The 22,733-nt window shown below is 39.4% G+C and overlaps 1 protein-coding gene across 1 annotated transcript in view; it reads left to right on the forward strand.

The window, feature by feature from the left end:
* The window catches only part of RFTN2 (raftlin family member 2), a 65,381-nt gene that overhangs the window by 40,831 nt on the left and 1,817 nt on the right, over positions 1 to 22,733 (forward strand). The window contains exons 7-8 of the mRNA XM_026002601.2: positions 105 to 208; positions 13,765 to 13,843. Of these exons, the coding sequence (XP_025858386.2) occupies positions 105 to 208; positions 13,765 to 13,843 (183 nt within the window). The remainder of the gene's footprint in view (positions 1 to 104; positions 209 to 13,764; positions 13,844 to 22,733) is intronic.

The raw sequence follows: 22,733 nt of genomic DNA on the forward strand, positions 1-22,733 counted from the left end.
ATGAACTCCCTTTACCGTCATACCCATCACCCTTTATTGTAATCACCTGTGTAGCTGGTTGTCCTTGCCATTAAGGCTATGAGCTCCTATGCTTATTTACTCAGGGGTGTGAAATCAAAACGGATTACGGCCCTCTGCTGCACACTCTGGCTGAGTTTGGATGGCTCCTGACAAGCGTGTTGCCTACACCTATACTGAGACATGACAGGTAATGCCAAAAGATCCTTACAAACCCTCATTTAATCCTAAAATATAGCTCTTTTTTTAGATAACTCAGTTCAACAATTGCTTATGTAATGTCTACAGAAAGCATTTCATTGAAATTCTAATCTGATTTCATGGACCTTGGAGATCAGCTGCCCTAATCCCCTCAAGTTATAGATGTACAAGCTATAACCTCTCCTTCCTGGGGGCATGCTCAGGTTCCCACGGCCCAGCCATGCAGGGGCACAGGAGACTGACTCCCAGCTTAGGGCCACTCACAACACTGACCGTGAAGTGAAGGTTGAGTCTATATCAATCTGCAAACAGAACAGTTCAGCCTCCTCTGTAGACCTTTCATCCTCCTCTTCGGCACTGTGTGTGCAAACACACCCTCCCCATGGTGCACAGCCCTGGTCAGTGGGGGCCAGGGAGGCCCGGATGCAAACTCACAGGCACTGCTGCCTCCATTCCTCCTCCGGTGAGGGGGCTGAGTCCCTCTCACCCCCACCCAGAGCACAGACTTGTTAGCTATTTCCACTCAGATGAAGTGCCCACATTAGAACCAAAATGCCATCACTTCACCAACCTTTCCTTTTCTCCTTTTGCTAACTTTCCCCATTTCCTTTCCTGGGAAGGAAAAATTGAATCGTACCTTTTTTTATGAGAGAGAAAGAAATCAAGTAATTCTTCTGTATAAAGTGCTTTGCTATCCTCTGGACTCAGAGATGTTCCCTCTACCTTCTTTGGCTTCCAGAAAATGCTTGAGTGCCAAGGCAGTCCTGCATAGGCCAAGGCTGCCAGCAGAGAACAGCACAGTCCCACTGGCCGTCCCCTTCAGCAGCCTCAATGACACTCAAGTTAACATTGTTGTCAGGTGTAGCTAAAGGCGGCAACGCCTCCTTTCTCCGTCTCACCCACCCTCCAGCCTTCTCTGCTTTTCTCAGTTTAGCAATTCACTCCTGCCCAGTATCCCAACTTCCCCACAAACTTTATAATAAAACCACATCTTCTTCAGGCAGGAAGAGGGACGAAGGTTGATACAGAGTAAAGGTATTCAGGCTTTAAAAGGAGGGGTTAGAAGTAAGCAATTAATCTACTTTTCTTCTCAGAGATCTATTGGTAACTATTCTCAAATTATGAGTGACAACTCCCTGAAGCATTGTTTCCCAACTTTTAAAAATCTATGACATACCTGTCAGGTCACAGTACAGCAAATCTTAAGATTTGGTCTTCAGACCAAGCAGCATAAACCAGCTGAGGAGCCTATGCTCATACAAATGCTGGAGGCCCACCCCAATGGAACAGTCAGAAGCTTTGAGGGTGAGACCCATGAATCTGAATTTTCACAAGCCCCTGAAGCTCCTTTACTTTAGAGGAATTTTGCAGGAGGTAGTGAGAAAGGAACTCCTCTTCCCTGCCTTTCTACCCCTCACAGTCATGCCCAAGCATTGATCTATCCCACTCTTCACCCTCCCTCAGAATAATTTGTTTTTGGGCTTCTCATCTCTTTTTGATGGTTCTCATAGGTGTATAATTTAGGGGGTCATCTAGCCCATTACAGTTAGCTCTTCCTAAAAGTACTATGAATTCTGAACCTTTCCTGTTCCTTTTTCCCCAATGAAAAATACATTTATCACCTCCCTTCCATTTTAGGGATTCTGCTGTCACGAGTCTAAATTTTTCTTGAAGCACCTGGCTGGCTCAGTCAGTAGAGCATGTGACTCTTGACCTCAGGGTCTTGAGTTCAAGCCCCACGTTGGGGGTGGAGCCAACTTAAAATAAAAATGTCAAAATTTTTTCTTAAAGTGATACGAATGACTGATTGAGCACTGATTAGGTAGCTAGCCTACAGGGCTGGGTGCTGAGCCAGAGAACATGGGCTGGAGCCCCTTCAACATCTCCTGCTTCTGGTTGGTTTGGGAGTGAGCCCAAAGATGGGAAAGAAGAGGTCTCAAATCTAATGTGAAGCAGGAGGGTGGTGGAACCTGAAGCCACACCTGACTTAACCGCCTTGTCCTGAGTGTCAAACTGCATAAGGTCATAGGCTGCCCCCAGTGAATAGGAGCCTTGCAGGAGTGAGGAGTAGCTGTACAGTTGTTGTTGTTGTTGTTGTTTTTAAAGATTTTATTTATTTATTAGAGACACAGAGAGAGACACAGACACACAGGCAGAGGGAGAAGCAGGCTCCATGCAGGGAGCCCAACGCGGGACTCGATCCTGGGTCTCCAGGATCACGACCTGGGCCGAAGGCAGCACTAAACCACTGAGCCACCCAGGCTGCCTGTACATTGTTTTTGAAACAGAGGTAGCACCACTATCTCACCACTATCCCAGCTTCCTCTACCCCTAGTACCCCTTGAGGTACTGTGGGGTCAGAGCAGCACTTTCAGGCCCTCATCATGAGGGCTCATCTTTAGGAATACTTAAAACTAACAAAAGGACTAGTTGCAGGACTGCTCATTAAATAACAGTTTGTAATAGCAAAAAATTGGACACAATATAAATGTCTATCAAAAGGAATGGTGTAGGTGATCCCTGGGTGGCTCAGCAGTTTGGCACCTACCATCAGCCCAGGGTGTGATCCTGTAGACCTGGGATCGAGTCCTGCATCGGGCTCCTTCATGGAGCCTGCTTCTCCCTCTACCTGTGTGTCTGGGTCTCTCTCTGTGTCTCTCTCTGTGTCTCTCATGAATAAATAAATAAAATCTTTAAAAAAAATGGAATGGTGTATATGAAGGCTAAAAAGCTACACAGAAAATTGTAGTGAATGGTCAGCTCTTGGGATTGTGGGCGGGGAACAGGGAAAGTGGGGATTTCTACTTTGTCTTTATACATTTTCTGTGATTTGACTTCTTACAAGGAATACATATTTATTCTGTGATTAAAAAAAAGCAATTTGAAAAGTAAAAAAATCAACCAGTTAATAGAAAGATGTGTAAGCTATATATAGTGTCTGTCCTAAAGGGGCCTAGGCTAGTTAAGCTAAATTTAGTACATAACCAGGGTTACATTCGGGTTGAGGCAGGTCAAACCTATGTACCTAAGCAAGTATAGGTTGTACAGGAGCAGTAAAATGAAGAATACAGACTGTCAAAGTTAGATGGAACCTTCACAGAATAATGAGATCTAAAAAGCATCACCATTTAGAATCTGCAATTTACCCTGGATAGAAAATAGTAGAAAAATGCTTTTTAACAATAATCACACTTACGCAACATGACATTCTAGAACAAACAATGTCTACTGCTCTTTCATATGCCAGGAACATTGTGTAATGTTGATGTTTATTTTGTTCCTTTACGTTTTATAACTTGGGTCCTTTCAGGTGCCTATAAAGTAGATGCCATAAGGTGAATGTAAAATTTCATTGTTATTATCTGGTAACAAAAAATATTGATGAAACCTGTTAATTCTCTGCCTTCTTATTCTTGTCCAAATATGCTCTCTGTGACAGTCACATACTTTTCTTAGCTGCTTAAGTAAACACAAAGGTAGTATTCACTGTCAGCTATGTCATCTTTAAATATAAAGAAAAATACTACATACAGTTCATCTTGGTCTAGATAGAGGATGGAGCCAGAAAGTTTTTAGTCTAAAACTAGAACAGTCTAGGCTGCAAGCTAAACAGATCTCATTTTAATTATAGCTTTACCATGAACTAGCCCTGTGAACTTGAGAGGTCACCTATCCTCCTTAAGTCTCATTTTCCTCATTTGGGAAATGGTACAATAATATCAACTTTACTGGACTATCATGATGATTAAGTGAGACCATACCTGCAAAGTACCCATGCAGGGGCTATGGAAAGTAGGCTAATAAATTAGAGCTGTTCTGTGGGAACTAATCCTTCAGCAGAACCAAAATCCCCAAGAAGTTGAAACCCATTATGCAACGGTGATCCTGTCCTAAATCAGGATATTTTAGAAGATGTAAATACTGTAGTTTACTATACACTAAATCAGCACTGAGGATTATGAGCCAATAAAAGGAACATATATAAATAACAACACTGTAAAGATAAAAGCTTATAAGTATACTCATATCCAGAAAAACCAATATGTGTCATGAATTTTCTTTTGGGACCCACATGTCGGAAAACATGTAGAACCATTGCCAGTTAAATATTTTTGTCTCTTACACAATAGTGTCTTAAGCAATTTCAACTTTTGCCCACTCTCCTGTTACCTAAACCATAACTTGAATGGTCTATACATAAGGCATTTTGCCCTCATTTCTTTCATTACTCAAATATATCCTGTTACTGGATTGCATAAAAACATTTTCGTAGTGTGTCCTTACACTAAGGTTGTTGCTTCATTATCCTAGGCAATATCACACCACCAATGTTTAAAGCGACATTGCCATGGAAACATCATAATGTGGTAATCAGATAGCACTACATTATTCCAGGGTTATTGTTGTCCGCTGTGAAAACTTGCCAGCATCCCCTCTTAATCATTATCACTATGTAATTATACAAATAGACCCAATCCTTTTCTTTTCAAGAAATCAAGGTGAAAATTGACATTAAACTCTTCAGGGCAAATCTGGTAGAGGATCAAATTAGCTGAACCAGCAGATAATATTGCTAACCCTAAAATAATGACCAGAGTAAAATGCAAGAGGAAAATGCAAGAGGAGCCAAAGTTCCCTCTGTGTGGCTTCCTCAAACAGCAGGGTCATTCCCCTCTCCTTGAAGAAAAATCAGGAAAAGAATGAGGGGAGGGAACATTTTAACAAGAACCCAAGGTGATTCTCATGTACTATCAGAAAGACTGGATTATAGCCTTACGGAGAGAAAAAGCATTTTAGAACACAATATAGAAAAAAACTGTAGACCCTCATTTATGTCTCAGAAGACAGAATTTAAAAGCAGGGGCTTTTGGGTACTATGGATCAAGTTATAATGTTCTGAGAATATCAAAAAAGTCTAGTCCTTGGGCAGCCCCAGTGGCCCAGCGGTTGGGCACTTGCCTTCAGCCCAGGGCATGGTCCTGGAGCCTCAGGATCAAGTCCTGCATCCGGCTCCCCGCATGGAGCCTGCTTCTCCCTCTGCCTGTGTCTCTGCTTCTCTCTCTCTCTCTCTCTCTGTCTCTCATGAATGAATAAATAAAATCTTACAAAAAAAATCTAGTCCTTAAGAACAAGATCTGAATAACAAAAGGAGAAAAGTTTTCTTGCTGTGATATTAGGGGCCCTGCCCCTCCCTCTGCATCCCCTGCTCCACCCCCTCTACTCTACAGCCTTGTGGTCACCATAGCCCAGAAACACTAGAATTCTATGTAGTCATATGAGACACTTAAGTGCCCCAATGATTTCCTCTCTGCCATTGTGTGGCAACCAAAGCAGGAGCCTCATATTTATACACAGTGGAGGGAAAGGCTAGGGCTTCATATCTAGTCCATGCTAATGCAGTTCTCTTCCCTTTCTAATTTTTTTAAGATTTTATTTATTTATTTATTTATTCATGAGAGACACAGAGAGAGAGAGAGAGAGAGAGAGAGAGAGAGAGAGAGAGATGCAGAGACACCGGGAAAGGGAGAAGCAGGCTTTCCTGCAAGGAGCCCCATGTGGGACATGATCCCCAACCCCTGGGATCACTGCCCAAGGCAGACCTCAACTGCTGAGCCACCTAGCCCTCCCTCTTCCCTTTCTAATTTAAATTCTATAGAAACAGTATGGTGTAATTCAAAGTTAAGCTCATGGTAAGCTTGCAATGACCAGCATTTTGATAATGCCATGTTTTACAAAATAGTCAATTTGTCTATTGTGAATACTTGCAGTTATCCCTTCCTCATCTGAACTTAAATTTTTAATATTTTATCAGGTGGAGAGGTTGGGAGGAGCTAAATTGTGGGAGTGCTCTTTTTAGTTTTTAAAACACTTATACTAATGTATGACCCTGAGAAACAAACCAGAGTCATAAGGCCAAGGAACTTTATGACTAAGTACATAGCTATAAAGGTGCATGCTAAAATGTAAAAGTGGGGATGGGGGCACATCTCACCTGGTGGCTCATCCAGTGAAGTGTCTGACTTTGGATCAGGTCACGTTCTCAGGGTCCTGGGAAAGAACCCTTGCATCTGGCTCTGTGCTCAGTGAGGAGTCTGCTTCTCCCTCTCCCTCTGCCACTCCACTTGCTCCTTCTCTCTCTCTCTCTCTCTCTCTCTCTCTCTCAAATTAATAAATACATAAAATCTTTTTATAAAAATGTAATGGGGGATGTGGGGAATTAGGAGAGAAATATCTAAAAAGTCTTCTTGAAGAAGCAATAATGAAGAGTTGCGCATAAGGCAGGTGAATATGTTTGAAGACTTCATTGAGGGAAGAGGTCAGGTCTGTGAAAACTGTGGTGTCTGAGGGGGACCTTTAGGAAAGAATAGATCTTCCAAAATCAGTTTTAGAGAGGGAAATACTCCAGTGGCAGATAGAGGTAACTATTTACTATTCCATTCCATCTCACATAGCAGCACTGATCTGTTGGTAGTGGCTGCCTGGAAAACTATAAAACCAAGGATTCTGAGACTAGAACCAGGGTTAGCAAAAAAAGAATGCAGTGATCAATTAGTGCTGTCTGCCACAGGCTTAGAAGGTGAAAAGTTGAAGTATGCATACCACAAATTATTTCCTCTCTCTGGCAATCTTAAGCAAAACAAAACAAAACAAAATAACAGGAAAGTGCAGGATATATTCAAAGAAAAGTGAATACAGGTGAATGAATTCCTAAAGACCTCTTCTAATTCAAAACCCAAAGAATTCAAGACTGATTTTTACCAAATAATAAATGTGAAAGGGGAGGGAGCGTTTTTATCATGTGTAAATCTACAGTCTCCCACATGTCACCATTGCACATAGTCTTAAAACAATTTGTCGTCAACACATACGTCGGAAGTGCACAAAACACAAATGGGTGGAATTGTAATCACTTGTGTACTTTCCACTGGACAAGAAATAGTCCATCTGTTGCTGGCATCTGAGAAGTACCCGTGTATTTCCTACTCCCTTTACTCAGAGGTAACATCCCAGTTTTTAGGATAATCACTTCCTTGCTTTGCCTAAGTGTTTGTTCACTCATGCATGCATACCTAAACAATACAATTTAGTTTTGTCTGTTTTTGAATTGTATACACATGGAGTTTTATATATATGTAAGTAAATATTAATAGACATATATATAATATATATATGTCTATTAATATACACGTGTTGTATCTTTTACTACGTGTTGTTTCTTTTACTTAGCGTTGTTTGTAAGATTTACCCTTGTTGCATGTAGCAATTTATTTATCCATCCTGCTTACTGGTGGCTTGGTTGCCTCCAGTGGTTGACTGTGGTGAGCAGTACTGTCCTGAACATGAGCAGGGATCCTAGTGTACATGGGCATGAGTTTCTCAAGAGTATAGATCTAGAACTGGAATTGCGGGGTCATAGAGCATTTCTTCAGCTTTATTAGATAAATGCCAAACTCTTTCCAAGTGGAATGTTGCAGTTTACACTCCTAACTGCAGAATATGAAGTTCCCATTGCTCCAAGAAAAATCTTGTCAGATTTTTAAATTTTGCCACCCTAGTGTGCATACAGTATGATCTCAGTGTGGTTTTAATTTTTTTACCTAGTGACTACTGAGATCGAGCACATTTTCATATGTATATTGGCCATTTGGTATTTTTATTTTGTAAAGCATCTATTTAAATCTTTTACCCACAATTAAAGTTCTATTTATAAGAAATTTTTTATTTATACTGGATATCAGACCTTTATTTGTTAGATATGTTGCAATTATCCTCCCTAATTCTTTGTGGCTTGTCTTTTTACTCTTTATGATGTCTTTTGATTAACAGAAATTTTTAATTTTAAAATAGGCAAATGTATCTATCATTACCCTTCTTAATATATTGTTTAAGAAAATCTTCCTCTTTCCTGAAGCAGCTGGGGAAGGGGAGAAGTGAATTATTTTTAAATTTGGGTGTAACTTGAGACATTTTAATATCTCTAATTAACATAAAATTGTCTAAGCTACAGTTATTATAAGCTGGTGTGCCTAAAGAGTAAGTTTTGTGAGGAGAAGAAGGAATAGTTAAATCTTAAAAGAGTCATACTAAATGTCATGAACATCACCTAAGAAGCCTTTTATTTCGCCTCTAAGACTTTGCTCACTTGTTACGATTTTTTTTGTGTGTGCATGTTCTGGACATCAATACATTATCACAGAAACCAAATTACCACTTTTTTATAAAGTCTTTGAGTCTTCAAATATTTACTGAGCACCATTTAGAAAGGGGGCTTTCTGCTAATTAACATGGAAGATGCAGAGATGGGGAGACAAGATCCTCAGGGAGCTTAGACCTTATAGGAGGGAAATGTGTACCAGCAACAACAGGACATGGTGGAGGGACTGAGCTCCTAATGAGGGTTCCATGGAAGGCCCAAAAAGGAGGTGTTATTCTTCAGTTAAGGGATCATTGAGGACTTTTTGAAAGAGGTCACCCTTGAAATGGATTTCAAAAGATGGGCAGCCTGGAAAAGAGGCAGAGGTGGTGGCTTGGGCATTGGGGTGGGAGAATGACACAAGTACGAATTCTGAGACTAACCATGAGCAACTGCGCAGACATGACAATTCATACAGGACCATTAACCATGATCTTGGTTTTTATATTCTAAAGAATATAGGAGGACTTCCTCCTACCCACCCATAAATTCTAAGTGCTCCAGCTCTGTTTCAAAGACGCTTGAAATCATAAGCAAATATTGGACCAAGCACAAGTTCGTGTTGTCCTCATAACTTCCTGCAAAAATCTGAAAGTCTAAATATCACTAAAGGTGACACCTGGGTGGCTCAGCGGTTTAGCACCACCTTCAGCCCAGGGCTTGATCCTGGAGACCCGAGATCGAGTCCCATGTCGGGCTCCCTGCATGGAACCTGCTCCTCCCTCTGCCTGTGTCTCTGCCTCTCTCTCTCTCTCTCTCTCTCAAGAATAAATAAAATCTTTAAAATAAATATATATACATATATATATAAATAAATATATATACATATATATCACTATATATATATACATAAATATATATACATATTATCAAACCATGATAGAACTGCTTTTTAATTTGTTTTTGTGCTTATTCATTTTAAGTAATGTTGTTCACTCTTAACTGAATTCCTGGGGCGAATCTTTTAAGGCAAAGTTTCAATGATCCATCTTATAAATGTGACACTTAAATGCTGTGGGTCAAGAAGTTGCTCCTGTCTCTTCTTACATTTGCGAAACACCAGGACCTCTGTGGTCTGTTTAAATAGTCTAATTTGGCCCAGGGGGAAAAATGAACACTTGCGTTTATTTCCTTCATTATTCTCCACTACAACTCATAAATATTAAAAGCTGAAATGATGCATTTGAGAGATGCTTACATAAATATCTGAACTTCTGCAAAATAGTCTGTGCTTATCCTTTCATTACAAAGTTTTCCAGTCAGAATGGAATTAAATTAGGCCACTCTTCCCTGTAATTAGGGCTTTACTGAGTTCATTTTACACTTGCTGAAGAGATAGTACGTTATGGGAAATAGAGGAGACCTAAGACAAAACTCTTAAAAATTCCGGGTCTCAATTTCCTTATCCCTAAAATGTGGAAAATAATATCTTCTCTGCCTACCTTAAAGAGCTTTCCTAAGAGGGTTGCCTTGCTGGCTCAGTCAGTGGAGCGTGCAACTCTTGATCTTGAAGTTGTAGTTTCGAGCCTCATGTTGGGTGTAGATATTTCTTAAAAATATCTTAAATTCAAAAAAAAAACCCTTAAATTCCTCTCAGTGAAATACTAATTTACTCAGTTAACTTTTTGAATGAAAATTGCTGTAGGAAATAGAAGACATAGGCCCTGTTCTTTGAGCATCCAGGGCATTTGAAACACTATTTGGTCTTGTAATGACATCATCCATCAAATCCTTTTAGAATCTGTGCTACAAGGCAAATATTCTTTTTTTTTTTAAGATTTTATTTATTTATTTGAGAGAGAGAAAGTGAGAGAGAGGGGTGGGGTTGGGGGGTAGAGGGATAGGGAGAAGCAGACTTCCTGCTGAGCAGGGAGCCCAGGTGCAATGCAGGACTTGGTCCCAGGACCCTGGGATCATGTCCCTACCTGAATGCAGACACTTAACCAACTGAGCCACCCAGGCACCCTGGCAAATATTCTATCCCAGCTTAGTAAATAGAATTACCTTAAGAGCACTAGAGACTATGAGGCACTCACCCTGCCAAATAGCTGCCCCCTCTGTAAGACTTCAGACCTCTTTCTTTTAATTGTACTATGGTTAGATTCTCTAGAGCAAAAAGAGTTCCACATTGGGACGCCTGTGTGGCTCAGCAGTTGAGCATCTGCCTTTGGCTCAGGGCATGATCCTGGAGTCTCTGGATCGAGTCCCACGTCAGGCTCCTTGCATGGAATCTGTTTCTCCCTCTGCCTATGTCTCTGCCTCTCTCTCTGTGTGTGTCTCTCATGAATAAATAAATAAAGTCTTTAAAAAATATTTCCATATCTCACAGATGTTCTGAAAATAGAAGGACACCTTTTTTTTTTTTTTGCAGGACACATTTTAAGTCAGAATGTGGCCCTAGCTCAGTTGGAAAAGCATACAACTCTTGATCACAGGGTTGTGAGTTCAAGCCCCACAATGGGTATAGAGATCACTTAAATATATTAATAAACTAAAAAAAAAAGAAAATATTAAAAAAATAAAACTTAATATTGTAAAAAAAAAAAAATCAGAATGGCCCTAAGAAAACCAGGGACACAGTGGTCTCAGACATATTTCAAATTGAGGAGCTTATTCTAAGGACGTCCCCAAGAGATGGGAAGATGCTGAACTTCCACTCTTACCTGGGCTTCTGGAGACTGTCCTAAGATAGTCAGCCTTCGAGAAGCCATCACTTCATTTACTGTTTTACCCTATTAGGAAAGGTCAAGAAGCCTGCTCTAGGTCAAACATCACATTCTAGGGCATTCAGACTTGCTCCATCCTATAATGGGTTGGAAAGAATTCACTCCAGGTTACTCACCATCCTATCCTGATATCCTCCTGCTTTCTATTCAAGAAGAATAATTCTGCCCTGATCCCTCCTCATCTTTGCATACTTCTAGGTCTGGTTCCCTCATGGGATTCTCTACCTGAACCACACACTTTGAACATTACCCAGAAACCTCCTCTGTATTCTTAGGTACCCTCTCCCTTGACTTTTCTCTCTAGAAGATAGTCTAGGGTCTGAGACATTTCCATCCCACTTAACTCCACCCTACCTTTCATTAAATGAATAGAAGAGGTGGAAGGAAATCACACTTGTTGTACTCCTTCTAGTGGCAGGCACAGAGGAGGTCTTCATACACATCAACATGTTTATCCATCACAAAGTCCCTGACAGGAAATGAAAGTCAGGATCCCTGGGTGGCGCAGCGGTTTGGCGCCTGCCTTTGGCCCAGGGCGCGATCCTGGAGACCCAGGATCGAATCCCACATCAGGCTCCCGGTGCATGGAGCCTGCTTCTCCCTCCGCCTGTGTCTCTGCCTCTCTCTCTCTCTCTCTCTGTGACTATCATAAATAAATAAAAATTAAAAAAAATAAAAAAGATTTAACTTTAAAAAAAAAAAAAAAGGAAATGAAAGTCAGAGAATTTAAAAATTTGTTAAAGTCACCAGCTATGAGGTGGTATCATCAGCTATTACGGTAGAGGTGGGATTTAAACCCATTCTTTGGCTCCAAAGCCACTGCCTTTCCTAGCATATTCTGTACTTCCCAAAGAACAGCCTATTCTGTATGCTGCTAGTCTCTTCTCTGTGTGCCTAAGTCATAACCCATGTCTCCTAATGATTGTTCCCAAAAGTTACAATATACAGTTGACTGTCGAAAAACATAGGTTTGAACTGCACAGGTCCACTTATAAGCAGATTTATTTTGATAAATATAGTACAAAACTGTAAATGTATTATCTCTCCCTTATAATATTTTTCATGACATTTTCTCTTTAGCTTACTTTATTGTAAGAAGACAGTATATAATACATATAACAGAGAAAATATGTGTTAGTTAAGTGTTTATATATTTGGCAAGGCTTCCAGTTAACAGCAGGTTATTAGTAGTTAAGTTTTTGAAGAGTCAAAAGCACATGCAGATTTTTTTTTAATATTTTATTTTTAAGTCATCTCTACCCCCAACCTGAGGTTCAAACTTACAACCCCAGGATCAAGAGTCACATCCTTTACCTACTGAGCCAGCCAGGCGCCCCCTATATGTGGATTTTTTTACTGCAGTGGGGAGAGAGGTTGATGCCCCTAACCCCCACGTTGTTCAAGGATCAAATATACTTCATCCAAGTCTTTTCTTCTAAGCAAAGATAAGGTCAAACTAGAATGAGATTAGACTGGAAGCATTCTTTTAAAAAGAAAAAGAAAAAAGAAACAGTCTCTTATTACCACTTTGGGGGAAATTTTGCCGTTTCTCGAAATTCAACAGTATCTGTAAGTTTGGGATTTTCAAACGGTGTGGAGTTGACATATATTGCTAGGACCAGAGTTTCAATGTTGCATTTGTTTTCCAGAAAAAGAGCTCAGCATAAAATGCAGCTAATAGTGAGGTTTTGTTTGGGTTTTTTGCATAATAAAAGTCGTAACTGAGCAACATTAGCTACAGACACTCCTCCCCATAAATCCATGGAGACTGTGAAAAGCATTTCAGAGAAATACAAACCCCAAGTAGTCTTTGGCAAGGGGTAATTTGCCATGATGATAGTTAAATAAGGAGAATACTGAGTAGCTGACTACAAAGAAGCATCTGAAAATAAAACTAGCTGTGGCTCAAGTCTCTCAATTGAAAATGTATATAAAATCTCTCACATGTGGCAGCCTAAATTGGTCTCTTCTTTTTATAAGGCAAATTTGACAATGCATACCAAGAAGCTTAAATCATACCCTTTTGACCCAATAATCCTATTCCTGAGAATTTATATCAAGGAAATAAGTCATAAGAATAAGGAAGACTAAAAAAAATTTTAAAAAAAGAATAAAGAAGACTATACATATTTTACAGCAACATTTTAAAAAATTTAGTGGAAAACTGGAAACAACCTAATTTTCCAATAATATAGGAAAGGCTTAATACGTTTTAGTATCTTAGTTCTTTGAGAGATGGCAGCTATTAAGAATACAATCAGTGTAAAAACAAGGAAAGGGTATTTAGTGAAAGGCATAGAACACAGAAATGCAAATATGTAGTAGTTACAGAACTGCAGAAATTCACATGTATAAAGACTAGGAGGAGGCAAAAAAAAGATAAAAATACTTACATTAGCACATTGAGATTACAAGTTTTAAACAAATTTTTCTCTTGTAATGACTATATTCAGTTTTTAGGGATTTTTTCTTGTTTTTCCAGCCACAATATTTATATAGAATAATATTTCATAATTATTTTTGGATCAGATTATATTACAAAGGATACATGTGGAATATTCTAGCCAAGTATGAAATTGAGAATTACTAATTTGAAAATACTAAAGCTGTTGTTTTCATTTGCAGTGAAGGGAATTTGGCTACAAAGCAAGTCGTGTTCCTTCAGAGACCAGTTATGTGGAATTCAGCTGCTCAAACACCAGAAGTGAGTAAAATTGATGCTTTATTAACTAAATATTTTTTAAAAGATTATTTGTTTATTTGAGAGAGAGAGAGAGAGAGAGGCAGAGGAAGAATTGAGCAGGGAGCCCAATGTGGGACTTGATGTGGGGCTCCATCCCAGGACCCTGGGATCATGACCTGGGCCAAGGCAGAGGTTTATGGTGCCCCTTAATTAAATGTTCTACTGAAGCATTTAATCCTTAAACTCTCCTTCTAATTGTAAATGGTGAATACAGATAAGGAAACGTGGACTTGATATGGAAATAGTCTCTAACCCACTTATAACAACAAAGGAAATGAATGTGTCAGTAACCAGGTGACACGAGACAGTTCTGAATGGGATCAAAATATTTTACTCCAAAATTTGCCATGTTGGCAAAGGATTCTTTTGAACTGAAGGCAATTAAGGAACACAGACATAGGAGTAACTTTCTATCTTTTCCCTTTCTGATTAAAAGCAGGACATAAATTTCCCTTTTTAAAGGTAACACAGGGGTGCCTGGCTGGCTCAATCCTTAGAGTCTTGATCTTGAACTCACCCTGACTCTTGATCTCGGGGTTGTGAGTTCAAAACTCCATATTCTGTATATAGATTTACTTAAAATATAAAATCTTTCAAACAAAAAGTAAATAAATTTCCATTTGTAAAGTTGTTCTCTCCTGTACTAGGGAGGGAAGACTCCTAATCACCAGAGATGACTTATTGCTAGAAATAGCATTGACTTGAGTCTACATATACAAACCTTACTAAAAATAACCCTTATCTTCCATTAGGTTCCCCACATGTGTACCTTTCCACAATCTGCTGCCCGTAGCAGCCCAGAGTCCTATTCCTTTGTCTAGTCACTTTGCTAAAATCATGTATGAATTCCCCGGTCTCACTGTCTCTTTGGGTTTTCACTTTTTCTCTGTGAAGCCCCCAAGGACATCCAAAATAAACCTTTCCTCCTGTTAATCTGTCTTTTGGTAGTTTAATTTGTAGGCCTCATGTACTGAGATAAGAGTAGAGGAAAAATTTTCTGTGAGTGTGTGTAATATTGCAACAGACATACAGATGGCCAACACACGCATGAAAAGATGCTCAACATCACTAATCATCAGAGAAATGCAAATCAAAGCCACAATGAGAGATCACCTCACACCAGTCACAATGGCTAATATAAAAAAAGATAAAAAATAACAAGTATTGGCAAGGATGTGGGGAAAAGAGAATCCTTGTGCACTGTTGGTGGGAATGGGAATTGGTGCAACCACTGTGGAAAACTCTATGGAGTCTCCTCAAAAAATTAAAAATAGAAATAACATATGATCCAGTAATTCCTCTTCTGGGCATTTACCCAAAGAATATGAAGATACTAATTTGAAAAGAGATATGCACCCTATGTATATTGCAGCACTATTTACAATAGCCAAGATATGGAAACAGCCCAAGTGTCCATCGATAGATGAATGGGTAAAGAATGTGTGGTGTATACAGACACACACACACACACACACACACACACACACACTGGAATATTACTCAGCCATAAAAAAAGAATGAAGTCTTGCCATTAGCAACAACATGGATGGAGGGTTTGATTTCACTCATATGTGGAATTTAAGAAACAAAACAAATGAACAAAACAAAAAAGAGACAAAAGAACTCAGACTCCTAAATATAGAGAACAAACTGGTGGTTCTGGTAGTTACCAGAGGAGAGGTGGGGGGGATGGGTAAAATAGGTGAAGAGGATTAAGAGCACACTTATCATGATGAACACTGAGTAATGTATACACTTGTTTAATCACTGTTTGTACACCTAAAACTAACATAGCACTGTACACTAATTATCCTGCAATTTTAAAATAATAATAAAAAATAAAAAGATTACAGATATTCCATTTATATGAAATTCTCAAAAAAATAAAACTGTAGTGTAAAGAACAGATCTGTGGTTACTAGGAATTAGGGTTTTGGGGAAGGGAAGTGATAGAGGGATCACATAGCAGGTTTTAGGGGGGATAATATAATTGTTCTGTGTCCTATTGTGGTTACACAAAACTGTAAATAGGTGTAGAAATTCAAAGAACTATATACTTTTAGTATATAATAATCTAGAAATTAAAAGATTGTTCTATAAATCACAAAGATTACATTTTTTAATGTCTTTGTTCTCCATTAAAAACTGTCCTTGGGGGATCCCTGGGTGGTGCAGCGGTTTGGCGCCTGCCTTTGGCCCAGGGCGCGATCCTGGAGACCCGGGATCGAATCCCACATCAGGCTCCCGGTGCATGGAGCCTGCTTCTCCCTCTGCCTGTGTCTCTGCCTCTCTCTCTCTCTCTCTCTCTGTGACTATCATAAATAAAAATTAAAAAAATAAAAATAAAAATAAAAAATAAAAACTGTCCTTGGGTAATGAAATTCTCATGAAGTAAGGCTATGAAGGCTATGCAGGATAATAAAGCAGAGTCCTTTCTATTTTGTTCCTTTTATCTATTTTTATTTTTCTTTCTTTTGGAGGGAGGCCTCTAAATGAATTCAAGGATGTGACATTCAGTAGGATAAGAGACTCCATCCAGGATTTTACCTCCATCTATTAAATGTTCTCAATTTTTTCTTCCAAGATCTTTTTCTGTTACTTTTGAAGACTCAAAACTAATCGAAATTTTTTATTACCTATAAGGCTCTATTTCAGTTAAATTCTTCAGCCCCCATTTTCCTTTGATAATTATATAAAAGAAACAAAGGCCATTTAAGAGTACTTAGTTTCCACAAACTCAGAGTAGTTTCCATTTAGTGGTGTTCTTAGGAGTAGAAAACATAATGAAAAATATTCCTAAAAAAAAAAAAAAATCCCTGGGAATGGGGTATGTGTGCACGCAGATATGTGCTTGGGTGTGCACACATGTACAAGCACACATCATGTCTGACACACTCTCCAAGCCTCCGTGTCCTCATCTATGAAATATGGACAATGTGAGTACTTACCACAGGGTTGTGAGGAGGATTCAGTTAGAACACATGTACAGGGCTTAATACAGTGCCTGGTCATATGAAATGTTGCTTTTGTTTTCAATAGAAATGTTTTCCTTTCGATAGTAGATGATTAAACACTACTAGCTCTATGGAGAAATTGAAGAAGAATCTAGAAACTCCTAATGACCCTCCATTGTCTCCAGATAAAAATTACCTTCAGCTAGTATGGAAGAATGGAATGTAGTGTATGGGTGTTTTTGATGTTCCAAAAAAACATATATATAAGAAATATGGCAAAACATTAACAAGTTTAGAATTAGGTAATGAGTATATGGTGTTTGTTGTACTACACTTTAAACCTTCTGTCTACTTGAAATTTTTCTTAATTAGAAAGTTGGGAGAAATTAAGTTAAAAAAGTATTAGTCATCAACAACTTTTTCACCAGTTATTAATTAGTAACTAATTAATTACTAAGATGCTACACCAAAAAGGCCCATAAGGAATGATTTAAATACAACAGAAGGGTCTCTCTTGTAATAGTCTAAAAATGGGCAGGCCCTCTAGGGTGGGTCAAGGCTTCACTTCATGACTGGTCAGCTCTGCTACCCTCAACATGCCACAGTTGTTGCCATGTCCAGCCAGCAAGAAGCAGGAAAGAGGAATTCCAGACATGCTTTTAAAGCACTGACCCCTAAGTCACATATTTCTTCTCGCATCCCATTGATCTGAATTTATTAATGCCGCCACAGGTGTCTGCAAGGGAGGCTGGGATATGTCATCTGGTCAACCATGTGCTGGTGCCACAGTGAAATAGCTTATGGCCAGCCAAAAATTGTAAGGCATTGGCAGGGAGGAGTTCTTTTATTGAAAGAAAGATGGAGAGAATAGACCCTGGGGAGATATAGGATTGTAATGTTAATGGTTCTGATTTTAATTTATTTTTCTTCTTTAGAGCAGTCTTACATCCAAATAATATTCTTTTTTTTAAGATTTTATTTATTTATTCATGAGAAACACATACACAGAGAGATAGAGAGAGAGAGGCAGAGACACAGGCAGAGGGAGACGCAGGCTCCATGTAGGGAGCCTGATGTGGGACTTGATCCTGGGACTCCAGGATCATGCCCTGAGCCGAAGGCAGATACTCAACCACTGAGCCACTCAGGCGTCCCCAAATAATATTCTTATCTTTAAAATATATCTCAAAATGAATGATTTTATGTGGTAAAGACTTCTTGAGCGCATCTGTTGAAACATTTCTCTAACACAAACCAAGAAGAAGCAGGAGCCAGAAAAATGTTCTAAATTAGATCTTTTCCTAGGTAGCTATAATAAAATCATATGAATACTACGAAATATTTAATGTACACATTAGGGGCAGCCCGGGGGGCTCAGCGGTTTAGCTCCTGCCTTCAGCCCAGGGCATGATCCTGGAGACCCGGGATCGAGTCCCACGTCGGGCTCCCTGCATGGAGCCTGCTTCTCCCTTTGCCTGTGTCTCTGCCTCTCTCTCTTTCTCTCTCTCTCTCTGTCTCTCATGATTAAATAAATTAAATCTTTAAAAAATAATAATAATAATGTACACGTTAACTTCTTTACCTTACAATGAGACAATTACTAAACTTTGTTCATACTTTTTCAATCATTTGAAGTTGATTTGAAATTATTTGAAAATCATAAGGGTCATACTTTATTCATTAACTCGTAGTATCCTTGATTGAAGTCCTTGTGAAAATAAATCAGGTGCTAGTGTAAACAGAGAATGTTGAGTATCTCAAAGAGCATTAAGTAAAAATCAAGATAAAAGCATTTTGCTTTTATATTTAATGAGGTTCTTCATCTAGGGAATGCTTTACACTCAAAGCAAATGGCCTTTTTCCTAATGTGAGCAGAAGAGGAAGAGTGGTCCCTGTTGCCTCAGAGCCAAGGTTCAGGCTGAAGAACAGCTCTCTTCTGGGTTACTCATGCTATTACCTATGGGTAATAGGACCATGTCCACTCCCAGGGGGTGTAAGAAACAGAAACTCTGCTCAGGTTAGCCTACGTGTGTAAGGACATTTATTGACTTCTAGATAGGAAGGATATTGGCATAGTTTATAACATCACAAAAGAGCTACAAGAACCCTCAGGTACTGACACCAGAGATTCAGCTTTGCCAGGATGTTCTCTTTTATCTGTTTCAGCTTCAATGTGCATATGTGCAAAGGGCTTCTAATGAGGTGAGTGTAGCCACCTCATCAAAACAGAAGAGCTTTTTAGAGTGCCTGGGTGCCTCAGTTAGTTAAGCGTCCAACTCTTGATTTGGGCTCAGGTCATGATTTCAAGATTCTGAGATTGAGCCCTGCATCAGGCTCCATGCTGGGTGTGGAGCCTGCTTAAGATTCTTCTCTTTTGGGGCACCTGGGTGGCTCAGTCAGTTAAGTGTCTGCCTTAGGCACAGATCATGACCTGTGGGTCCTGGGATCAAGTCCCATGTAGGACTCCCTTCTCACCAGAGAGTCTGCTTCTCCCTCTGCCTCTCCACCCTGCTCATGCTCTCTCTTTCTCTCAAATAAATAAATATAAAATCTTAAAAAAAAATTATCTCCCTCCCTCTGCCCTTTCCTTGCCCCCCCCAAAAAAAAAGAAAGAAAGAGCTTCTTTATTCTACAGTCCATAAAAAATCCCAAGGAAGGACACTGATTGGATCTGATTGGGTCACATGGCCACCCAGCAGCAGAGAAGGTGGATAGGAAAGCTGGCTGGAAAGGTGGTTGCCCTCTACACTCTTTTCCTTCTGCTTGAATGATTTTGACAACCCCAAGCTGGGATGACCCAGGAACAAGTTCTGTGAGCAAGTAGAGATGGTGTCTTTCCACAGATTTTTCAAAACCTCTAACACCTCCAAGTGGTACTGGAGCTACACCTGAGCTTGCAGTGACTTCCTGATCCTTCCCCAGGTCAGAGCCACACAAGGTAGAGAAATCCTCAATGTCCACTCCATGTTTTTACTGCTTTATAAGCCATATTTTTTAGCTCTTCTTTTACTCTTTCCATCATAGTAGTTTCCAAGACAACACCATGTCTTAGGATTGCTGGTGTAATTCTGGTTTCATTCTTTCCTCTTTATTTTTAAGACACTGACAGTGAAAAATGGAAGCCAGAGTGATAGTATATCTTAAATTCAACTGACTTGTCACTGAGTCTCAGGGATTTGAAATGGGTCACCCATTTTTAGCAAATGAGAATGATTCTCAAAAATTAATAGATTTTATCAAGAATGGCATTAGATCTGCATCCAAATCTTGGCATAATTTTCTCCAATCTTATAGTAAAAATATCAGAAAAAACTGAGGAGTTAAAGGAACAAACCTGGCCACATATCCTGGAAATTTTCTTCTTATTGACATAGAGAAATATTTAAAATAGAGTGCTAAGGGCAGCCCCGGTGGCACAGCGGTTTAGTGCCGCCTGCAGCCTAGGGCATGATCCTGGAGACCCAGCATCGAGTCCCACGTCGGGCTCCCTGCATGGAGCCTGCTTCTCCCTCTGCCTGTCTCTGCCTCTCTCTCTGTCTCTCTATGAATAAATAAATAAATAATCTTTTAAAAATAAAATAAAATAAAATAAAATAAAATAAAATAAATAAAATAAAATAGAGTGCTAAGTAGAAAAGTGAGTTGTACACATCTATGTGTGCATATGCAAATACACACATATTTAAAGAAAGAAACACAGTAAAATATACCAAATTTTAACAATGGTATCTCTGCGAGATAGGATTGTGGGTTGGTTTTACTGTTTTGTTTTTACCAGATTTTCTAACACTGAACGTGTATTATTTTTGTAACTGAAGGAAAATTGTATTTGGGAAACACACAAATCTTTGACCTTAAGTCTACTCATATTTTTGCAGCTGTGGGTAATATAGTGTGCAAAGAATGAGACAAGATCCTTGGGATCCAGTCTGAGACCAGCCGCTCCCTGACCTTGAACAAATCCTGTCTTCTTTCTGGGCCTGGGTCCTACCTCTGTAGAATGAGGGGTTGTGGTAGGTGATTTCTCAGGACAGGTTTGGCTTCAGACTCCGGCACTCTAAGTTATAAGAATATTGCAGTTTGACCTGTTGGAAAAGCTATTAGTTCAGGTGGTGGAGAGCAGGGTGAGGGAGGCAATAGCGTTGCTGAAGATGTATTTATTAAATCCTATGGTAAAAAAGAAAAGTGTTTGTTCTGAAATCTTTTTTACAGATTACAGTCTGTAATCTTTTTTACTAGTTATTGTGTCACCTTCTAATATTTGAAATTTACATTTGGTGACTGTTCACTCATCAATATTTATCTAAAAGTAAATTACTACAAATATCACTTATTACTACAATAAGGAATTTATTGCAAAATTTACATTTGGCCCTGTTGCTGGTGAGTAAGGAAAGTTCCAGGCAGTCAAGTGCTCCCAGGCATCTCTGCCTTCCTATTTTTCTCTCAGTCAACATTGAAGGGTCATTCAAGAGTGAACGCAATCTTTATGCCTGTGGGAAAGGGAGCCAGTAGTCAGGCTTGAGAAAGGAGCCCGGTCCGATGGTACCTGTCAGCCCTTCCTACAGCCACAAGGCCATATCTTCACTGACCAGAACCCCAGTGCCAGAGAGAATGTTCCATTCTCAAATCCAAACCTGAAGAGAAAACCTGTCAGATTCCACGGCTTGTATTAAATTCAATACTTCTGGCGAATGAGAATAAAAAAAGAAAAGGATTTAAGATCTGACACCTGCATTTGGTGACTCCAGGGGGCCAATGGAAATGTCACCACCCCAGCCTCATTGAGGCAGGAACTACTTGTCTCCTTACACTTGCCAAGAACTCCAGTAACTCAGCCAAGAAAAGAACATGCCTTTCTAAGCAACATGCTGAGGGCTGCTCTTCCTATACAAACAATATCATAAATGGTGATTACATTCCATGGTAGCATACTCGGTCTAATTTAATTAAGGCTTTTGTTTGCTTTGTGTATTTGCCATGAGAACCAGTAGAAAATACTTTTGTATTTTATACACTACAGTTCAACAAACCTGAGTTAACAAGCTTTTATGAGACTGGCCTGGGCATCTGGCTTCTACATTTTTTTCCCCTAAGTTTTTATAATTGTAGCTCTTGCATTTAAGAAAATGTAATCCTAGTTCCTAACTAATATATAAATGAACTTCCAAGAAATAAATGCTCTGTGAGTTGGGAAATGATTGTGCTTTTTTTTTTTTTAAGATTTTATTTATTTATTCATGAGAGACACAGAGAGAGAGGCAGAAACATAGGCCGAGAGAGAAGTGGGCTCCCTGCAGGGAGCCCGACATGGGACTGGATCCCAGGATGCTGGGATCACGACCTGAGCCAAAGGCAGACACTCAACCACTGAGCCACCCAGGTGCCCCTATCTTTATCTTTTTTTGTTTATCCTTGCTCAGATTTTTGTACCTAAAAGTATGTGATCATATTCTAATATTTCACGTTACCAGTATTAAAAACACGCTTGTAAGGAAATCTCATCAGGAGTCTGAACATCCACCTGTTCAGTTGCTACAGTTTTCTCCCCGAGGATTCCTTTTATTGACTTATAGACCTTATTTTGACTTGTTACCTTGGCAAAGACCATGTCCTCTTTACTCTAAACTGCACCAAGGACATTTTTAGCCCTCCGTAAATATTTCACAGTGAAAACATCCACCGTTTATCAGATAGTCTGCAGAATGAGCTGGTCCAGTTGCTGAGCATTCCTACTGCATCAGGCAGAGGCGGTTCGTGGCTGGACAAGGAGGGTGGCCTGCTTGATCCAGGGGGACACTCTAGCCATTCTTTCTTTTTTTTTTTTTTTAAATAAAATTTTTTAAAATTTATTTATGATAGTCACACAGAGAGAGAGAGAGAGAGAGGTAGAGACA

This window comes from Vulpes vulpes, chromosome 16, assembly GCF_048418805.1.
Source record: "Vulpes vulpes isolate BD-2025 chromosome 16, VulVul3, whole genome shotgun sequence".
In the NCBI taxonomy this organism is placed as follows: domain Eukaryota; kingdom Metazoa; phylum Chordata; class Mammalia; order Carnivora; family Canidae; genus Vulpes; species Vulpes vulpes.